Source organism: Myripristis murdjan, chromosome 11, assembly GCF_902150065.1.
Source record: "Myripristis murdjan chromosome 11, fMyrMur1.1, whole genome shotgun sequence".
Classification (NCBI taxonomy): domain Eukaryota; kingdom Metazoa; phylum Chordata; class Actinopteri; order Holocentriformes; family Holocentridae; genus Myripristis; species Myripristis murdjan.
Genome location: NC_043990.1, coordinates 2,257,117 through 2,265,931, shown reverse-complemented (window position 1 = coordinate 2,265,931; position 8,815 = coordinate 2,257,117). Strand labels below are relative to the sequence as shown.

Genomic DNA, 8,815 nt, shown 5'->3' with positions numbered 1-8,815 from the left:
TCCAAGGCCATGATTCTCTTTCAGAAAAAGGTGTTTTGCCCTTTCTAATTGAGGATTGAGTTGCGTCCTCAAGTGGAGGAGTTCAAGTAAGAGTTAAAGTCTCAGGGTTTTGTTTGACAATTGAGGGGAGAATGGAGCGGGAGATCCACAGGCAGATCGGGGCAGCAGCAGCAGTTGTAGTCACTGTACTGGACCGTCATGGTGAGGAAGGAGCTGAGTCAGAAGGCAAGGCTCTCGATTTACTGGTCGATCTTTGTTCCAACCCTCACCTGTGGTCACGAGCTCTGGGTGTTGACCGAAAGAATGGGATCGCAGGTACAAGTGGCAGAAATGAGTTTCCTCTGCAGGGTGGCCGGGTGCACCCTTAGGGATAGTGTGAGGAGCTCGGAGTAGAGCCGCTGACCCTCCACATTGAAAGGAGCCGGCTGAGGTGGTTCAGGGATCTAGTCAGGATGCCTCCTGGTCACCTCCCGGTGGAGGTATTCTGGGCACGACCACCTGGGAAGAGACCCCGGGGCAGACCCAGGACACGCTGGGAGGAGATTATGTATCCCGGTTGGCCTGGGAACGCCTTGGGATCCCCCAGGAGGAGCTGGTGGATGTGGCCCTGGAAAAGGTCATTTGGGCTGACCTCCTCAGCTCGCTGCCACCACAAACCAGCTCCAGAAAAGAGGCAAAAAATGAATGAATGAATGAATGAATGAATGAATGAATGAAGTTTAGTTTGATGATTCTAAAGATGTTTTCAAAATGTTTTTCTGTTTTATATCACTTTACAAGTTTAACAAGATCCTGCAAAAATCTAATTAATGAGGGTTTAAAATTGGTCCAGTTTGATAGTTTAGCTGATTGTTCCATCAGCTGGTCAGTTTTGGTGGCTGAGACTGAGGAGAGTTTGTTGTTTTCAAAGTGAGAGAGCCGTGTCTCTCTACAGTCAGAGGTTTTTGTACGGCGCCTCAATGAGTTTGTATCACTGTGGTACACTTTTGGTGGAGGAACCAGACTGGATGTTGGAAGTAAGTTTACTTATTTCATGTTCTTACCAATCCATTAGAAAAATATTCATTTTTTCAGATTATTTGCAAAAACAGCCATACTTGACTTTCCTTGTTAATATCTGATTTTAAGCCAACAGTGATCTCTAAGTAGTGAAATCCGAGCAGACTTTGTAAAACTGAATCCAAATGATTGATCAAATTTCTTTAATTGAGATAATTTAAGTTTTCTTCAATGAAGTTCATTAGAACGAAAAGAGAAAGCATTTATTCCAGATTATTTCTTTAAAGTGGCATCTTGAGGGCTTGTAGTTGTTGCTTTCTCTGACAGTGAGAGAGCCGTGTCTCTCTACAGTCAGAGGTTTTTGTACGGCGGCTCAATGAGTTTGTATCACTGTGGTGGACTTTTGGTGGAGGAACCAGACTGGATGTTGGAAGTAAGTTTCTGCACAAATATTAAATATCATGTGATGTGTTACTGCTGCTGGGTTACTTGTATTCTTCTGTGTGAGTGTTAGTGGTTGGTTTTAACATGTATTTTGTTCAATTCCATCACTTATAGCCACTGTTTTTTCTTGCCTGTTTTTCTCCTTAACCACTTAGTTTGACTCAGTACTTCTTTAGACTTTTCATTATAAATTGTGAAAAATGTTTAAAACTGGCCAGCTTCAAAGTTAGAAAAGTTGAATGCAAAGCTTTGGTTCCTTCAGACTGTTTGACCATATTGATTTTCATTTAGTATTTTTACATGACATGAAAGCTGAATGAAAACTAATTTGAACAGAGTGGGGATCAAGATTATAATCTGGCAGTGTAGCCAAATTTCATATTCTTAATTTAATTTCATATCTTTTTTCACATGTGGGATGAAAATAATTTAATACTTTACTTTTTTGTGTTTGCTGGTTGGAATCAGTTTTGCTGAACAGATTTGTATGGCTTTAATATCTTTTGGCAGAAAATGATCAACAAAAGTTTATCTCAGTTAAAGATGTTCTTGTTCAGATTTCTTCAAAGCATCCACTATTTTAGTGCGCATTCATTTTAACTTTAAATAAAACACAATTTGTAATGACAAAAACTGTAAATTGTTTTATTTAATTCCTTAAATTATTTAAGAAACATAGCATTAGTGATGAGGGATAAATTTTATGGAGTATCCAAATCATCTTTATATTTATCCGTTATGTGTATTGATGTATTTGTGTTCATATGTGGACTCTTTCTGTGCTGATGTGCATGAGAGGCTTCTTAAAGGGAAGTGAAACAGGGTGTGAGTGAGTGACTGCTGGAGCATAAAAACCATCTGACAGAAAGTCCTTAAAGGGGAAAATGGACTCTCACACAGTAAAGGTGTCCAGCCGCCCGCTGACTGACTGCCAGCTGCTTATTTCCCGCCCTCTAAGCTGATTGTTGTCTCCTAGGTGACGCCCCTCCCACCCTGACGGTGCTGCCCCCCTCCAGAGAGGAGCTGCAGCAGGGGAGGGCCACGCTCATGTGCCTGGCCAACAAGGGCTTCCCCTCAGACTGGAGGCTGGCCTGGAAGGTGGACGGCAGCAGCAGCAGCAGCAGCAGCTGGGAGCAGAGCAGGAGCCCCGGGGTGCTGGAGAAGGACGGCCTCTACAGCTGGAGCAGCACCCTGAGGCTCACTGCAGACCAGTGGAGGAAGCTGGGCTCTGTCACCTGTGAGGCCACCCAGGGCTCCCAGTCTCTGCAGGCCGAGACACTGAGGAGAGACCAGTGTCCCCAGTAACTGACCTGACTCACTGGGACTTCTGCTACTGGTTTCACTCTGCAGCTGCTCTCACTCTGCACTCTGCCTCATGTCTCTCTCTCTCTTTCTCTCTCTCTCTCTCTTTCTCTCTTTCTCTCTCTCATTAAATCATTAAATAATCGTTTATTTTTCTTGCTGTAATGCTGATACTCTATATATGTTAAAATAATAATAAAAAAATCTTTGTAACAAATAAGTTATGTCCTATGTCCTGATCTACACTGATATTAAAGCACGGGGATGGAGAGTGGATTTTAGGTTCAGCTGGCACACATACTGTAAGATTTCAAAATGTAAATGAGGGTGTCAAACTTCAGGAAAGCTTCATTTAATTCAGAATAATGCTTCCCAGGCAAAGTAGTGATTAGGCCAAGCAGCTTTCATATGCTTTGTTACTGCTTTTATTACTGGAGAAAACTTGCTCTCATTGTTCTCATTATTCACAATTATAAAAATTAAAAAAAAATGATTTCATCAGCATATGGGAATGACTGCTAGTTTGAACAATGAACTAAATTTAAAGGAATGGCACTATTAATCTTCACCTTGCGCTGCTTACAGAAGTCACACAACATAATCAAGGATCCTTTCCACCCTGCCCACCACCTTTTTGAACTTTTGCCATCTGGCAGAAGATACAGATCCATCAAAACACGCACCACGGGATTCTGGAACAGTTTTGATCCCACAGTCATAACCACACTGAACAGTGACACAACACTAATGTAACATGTAATCTGTTTAACAGAAATTTTATTGCACTATTGGTATTATCCTCAGCATACATTGTTACTGATGTGTATGTGACGTTTTGCTGTGTGGTCAGTGAATGGATGTTGATGTGTGGGGGATAAGCTGTTTGGATCATTCAGCAGTGGTTTGGGGGTCGGCATCAGGGCAGCTCACTTTGCTCCATGTTGTTGTGCTTTGAATGTTTCTGATTGGGCTTCTTCACTGGAACTGTCCTCTTCATTTGGGGGAACTTTCAGCTTGTTGAGGTGGGAGGTGGCTGTTTGAAGCTCAGAGGGAAAACTGACACTGACACTATGAACAAGATGATATGTTCTCATCAACTGTATGTATGTGTGTGTGTGTGTGTGTGTGTGTGTGTGTGTCTGTGTGTGTCCTCAGTGAACTGTATCAGTCCCTGCAGTAGCTTCCAGCTGCAGCAGTCACTTCAGTTTCTGTTCAGTCAGACTGAGGGAGGTTTTTGTACAATGCTTTTTCACTGTGTGAACACATCTTTACTGTTGATATCGTGGTAACTCTGACAGTAGTAAACTGCTGCATCTTCAGCCTGGACTCCACTGATGGTCAGAGTGAAGTCACTCCCTGATCCACTGCCTGTAAAACGATCTGGAATCCCTGATTCTCGATTATTAGCCAAGTAAATGAGGAGTTTTGGAATTTCTCCATCTTTCAGTTGGTACCAGGCTAAATAGCTCCCACCATGAACATCCTGGCTGGTTTTACATGTGATCTTGACGGAGGCTCCCAGAGCAGCGCTCACTGCTCCAGGCTGAGTCACTGTGACCTGGCCTCTGGACTCTGAGGACACACAGACAAAAACACAAAGCAGCGTCATGCTTTTCTCCGCTTCATTTCAGAGGGACGGATCTTCATAGAGGAGAGGACTTTGATTCTCTGGACTTTACCTGTCAAGCAGCAGCAGAGGAGAGTCCAGATGAGGATGGAGCTCAAAGTCATGTTTGGATGAGGAGGATTTCTGGGGCTTCTGTTGTCATGAAGGACAGCTGTCAGTCATCCAGTCTTCAACTCTCAGGACTATAAACTCTCCCAGAGCACTGGAGCATGGTGCTGCTGATGCAAAGTGGCTCTCTATGGAAATGCTCTGACCCACTCCAACAGGGACACACATTACTCTCATCAGCATGTTTTTACATTGATATTAGTTTACTTTGTACCGTCTTTTTAAGGATGTCTAAAAAACCCTAATTACATTTATTTATTATATTCATTTTGATCATACTTTCAACAAAATCAAACGCCAACTTTAAAATGCATTCATTTACTTCCTTTTCTTGGAATTAAATATATCAACTCATACAGATGAAGAATTTATGAATATTGTCAAAAATTTGCCTCTTTTATGTCCAGTATAATGTAAACTATCTCTGATCACACACACACACACACACACACACACGCACACACACACACACACACACACACACACACACAGTGCTGGGGGATTTGACTGTTTCAGTGATCCTCATGCATATGCGATTATTATCAGGTTTTATTTAAGTGTAGAAAAGTGCTGTTCAATAAAATTTTGTAAGTTATTAATTTTTAAAACTATGTCAGTAAAATGCTCTCATCTGCTTTCCATATTGTTATTTTCCTCAGCAGTCTCCTTGTTCTTGCTGCTTGTCTGTATTTCAGTGGCTTGGCTTTATTTTCTGATGCTCAGGTTTCCTTCTACAGTCTTCCAGCACATTCTCCTCTTCTGCTCTGACTCAGTGTCTGTACAACAGATGAATTACTGGCTTTTCAGTCCATGTGGAACCAGCACACTTCCCTGCTCACTGTTTGTTCCACATTCTGTTGGAAACCCACTAGCGCCCCCCACAGGTTCAATACTGTCACCTCAATCCCTGTTTGAGTCTGAAGGCCTCTTGATTTCCTTCTTCCTTGTTCAAACATGTTCCCTCTCATATCCTCACAGTCAAAGACAGATCCAGCTCTTGTTCTGTTGAGTTTTCAGATCTGCTGTCATTTAGAAACCTCTCCAGGGCTGAAGGTGGGAGGACCGACTCTGCAGCTGTTTGGCTGTTTGTCAGAAGTTAGAGAGAGGATACACTTTTAGGAAAGCCAAGTAAAGATACTTTGGAAATGTTATCTCAGATTATTATTGATTTATTCATGGTTTGATAGGAATCGAAACAATGTACACAGACAAACTGAAAACAGTTTTCCAGTGTTAGTGTTATAGTATTTGTAGTGGATGCTGATTTGCAACACCTGTCCCTCCTGTAGACCCTAAAAAATCTAGAAAAACATTGAACTTTGAATGTTTGAGTCTTCTTCCTCTTTAGCTGTTCATAATAAGCCTGTGAAACATTACTGGATTGTTAGGAATTCAACCAGCTACTAGCAAACTAAAAAAAATATAAAAATCTCCTGCTGTGAAAACAGTAAATAATTTCAATCTAATAATTATCTTGCTCAGGTTTGGAGGGCAGCCCATGTGCTCCCTCTCAGTGAGGGATCTGACCCAGACACCTGCTGTTCTGTGTCAAAGTCGTCCTGCTTTCCCTAAATGTTTAAGTCCCTTATCAACTCACAGAGAAAAACATTTCTAACTTTCCATTCTGCTTAAAATGCATATCAGCAGCAACAGATTTGGACAAAACACATTATGGTGGATTACTGCTTCATCATTTTATATGAAACAGGTCTAGAGCAGGCTTTTGGTGGATGGTGACGCAATAATAATCATTTGACAAAACACAGTATATCTCTAATACTGGATGTGTTAAAACATAGTATCTTACAGCTACAAATGGGGCTTTTCAAGGATGATTCACGTAAATTCTGGAAATAATTTTCTCATTTCTGTCGTTTGCAGTTGGACGTCTTTCTCATCACAAATATCTGTGCATCGATATTGGCCATTAGCTTTCTTTTGAGGGCGACACTGATAATCTTATTTCAGAAAGTAGAACAGAATTGTGATTTCTGTAAAAGAACAAATCCTGTCACTACAAAGAAAGAACTCTTTGCCCATTCAGGAGGTTGAAGATTCAGTTAAGAGGCAGGCATCATTAATGGCTTTTAAACTTTTATGTGTGTGTGTGTGTGTGTGTGTGTGTGTCCTCAGTGAACTGTATCAGTCCCTGCAGTAGCTTCCAGCTGCAGCAGTCACTTCAGTTTCTGTTCAGTCTGACTGAGGGAGGTTTTTGTACGACGCTTTTTCACTGTGTGAACAGATACTGACTGTTGATTTCATGGTAACTCTGACAGTAGTAAACTGCTGCATCTTCAGCCTGGACTCCACTGATGGTCAGAGTGAAGTCACTCCCTGATCCACTGCCTGTAAAACGACCTGGAATCCCTGATACTCGATTATTAGCCCGATAAATGAGCAGCTTAGGAGTTTCTCCATCTCTCTGTTGGTACCAGGCTAAATAGTGGTAGCCGCTCCACACATAAACATCCTGGCTGGTTTTACATGTGATGGTGATGGAGGCTCCCAGAGCCGCCCTCACTGCTCCAGGCTGAGTCACTGTGACCTGGCCTCTGGACTCTGAGGACACACAGACAAAAACACAAAGCAGCGTCATGCTTTTCTCCGCTTCATTTCAGAGGGACGGATCTTCATAGAGGAGAGGACTTTGATTCTCTGGACTTTACCTGTCAAGCAGCAGCAGAGGAGAGTCCAGATGAGGATGGAGCTCAAAGTCATGTTTGGATGAGGAGGATTTCTGGGGCTTCTGTTGTCATGAAGGACAGCTGTCAGTCATCCAGTCTTCAACTCTGAGGACTATAAAGTCTCCCAGAGCACTGGAGCATGGTGCTGCTGATGCAAAGTGGCTCTCTATGGAAATGCTCTGACCCACTCCAACAGGGACACACATTACTCTCATCAGGACGTTTCTGAATGTGTACATCATTTTAACATACTGCCTCATTACTACTTTCCCCAGATTTCTGCAGATAAAAACACTACATTAATGTACTTTTACTTTGGCCTTTTTTTCAACCTAATAAATAAAGTAATATATACAGTACGACTGTGTCTCCACCCACCCTTCAAACACCATAATAAAGTTTGCTGACGACATGACTGTGGTGGGGAAGATCTGCAACAGCAACGAGACCGCCTACAGAGACGAAGTCGACACGCTAGTAGGATGGTGTAATGAAAACAACTTGACCCTAAATGTCAAAAAGACAAAAGAAATCACTGTGGATTTCAGGATTTCAGGAGGCACAGAGACGAGCCCTCCCCCCTGCACATTAATGGTGAGGAAGTGGAGAGAGTCTCCAGTTTTAAGTTTCTGGGGACATGGATCATAGAGGACCTTAAATTGGACGTCAGCACAACTTCCATCAGTGGCGGTTCTGCCCATGTTGCCGCCCTGGGCGAAATTACTGCCTTGCACCCTTCCGCTGTAGTCGCGCGCGCGCGCGCAGCGAGAACTTCCAAGCAATAATGGCCGCTACCGGTGCCCCTCTGGCTGCTACACGCGCCCCTCCCAGAGCAGGGGCGCCAACACCTGCACAAATACCTTTTTTGGAAAAATACTTTTTATATGGACAAAATCTTGTTTGCATAAAAAAAAAGCCACCGGTCGGCATCAGGCGGGCCGGTTGCGGCACCGGCTTGATGCTTACAGGTGCCGCGCCCACCCGGTCAGGTCTGCCGGATCTGACAGGTGAGCAGCACACACATACTGCCATCCTCTCATTATAAATCAACTTTTGTTCATACGTTCATATTTTCAATGGAAAAAATATTGTCTTATATTCAGATGAATACGGTAATAGAAAACTGCTTTGCAGCGAGGATGATTTTTTTTTTTTTTTTTTTTTTTTGCGCTCATGCTGCCCCCCGCGTGACATGAAAATATGCCGCCCCGGGCGGCTGCCCGCTTCGCCCGTGCCTAAAACCGCTACTGACTTCTATAGTTAAAAAAATAAATAAATAAAAAAAAGCCCACCAGCAGCTTTATTTTTTAAGGACTGTAAAAAAGAACAACCTGTTGGCAGATCTGCTTAAGACTTTTTATCACTGCTCTATTGAGAGCATTTTAACTTTCTGCATCACTGCATGGTACGCAAATTGCACGGACAATGACAATTGCATGGAAATCACTAAAACGAGTCATCAAAACAGCTGGAAAAATCATCGGTCTTCCCCTCCCCTCCTTAGATGACATCTTTCGGACTCGCTGTCTCCGCCATGCAAACAGCATCCTGCAGGACAACACCCACCCACTGCATCACCTCTTCTCCCTGCTCCACTCTGGCAGGCGCTTCTGGGCCTCCAAAGCTCGAACCTCCAGCCTTCAAAACAGCT

The 8,815-nt window shown here is 43.0% G+C and overlaps 2 gene segments (V, D, J or C); one reads left to right on the top strand and one right to left on the bottom strand.

The window, feature by feature from the left end:
- The first annotated feature begins 1,400 nt into the window (after window positions 1-1,400).
- Window positions 1,401-2,775, top strand: LOC115367567 (Ig kappa-b4 chain C region-like). The segment is given in 2 exon segments: window positions 1,401-1,432; window positions 2,420-2,775. A coding segment is annotated over 1 exon segment (258 nt).
- A 3,944-nt stretch (window positions 2,776-6,719) lies between these two features.
- On the bottom strand, window positions 6,720-7,198 carry LOC115367550 (Ig kappa chain V region 3381-like; the record flags this gene model as incomplete). The annotated part of the segment is given in 2 exon segments: window positions 6,720-7,039; window positions 7,147-7,198. Coding segments are annotated over 2 exon segments (372 nt in total), but the record flags the coding sequence as incomplete, so codon positions are not given.
- Between the last annotated feature and the right edge of the window lie 1,617 nt (window positions 7,199-8,815).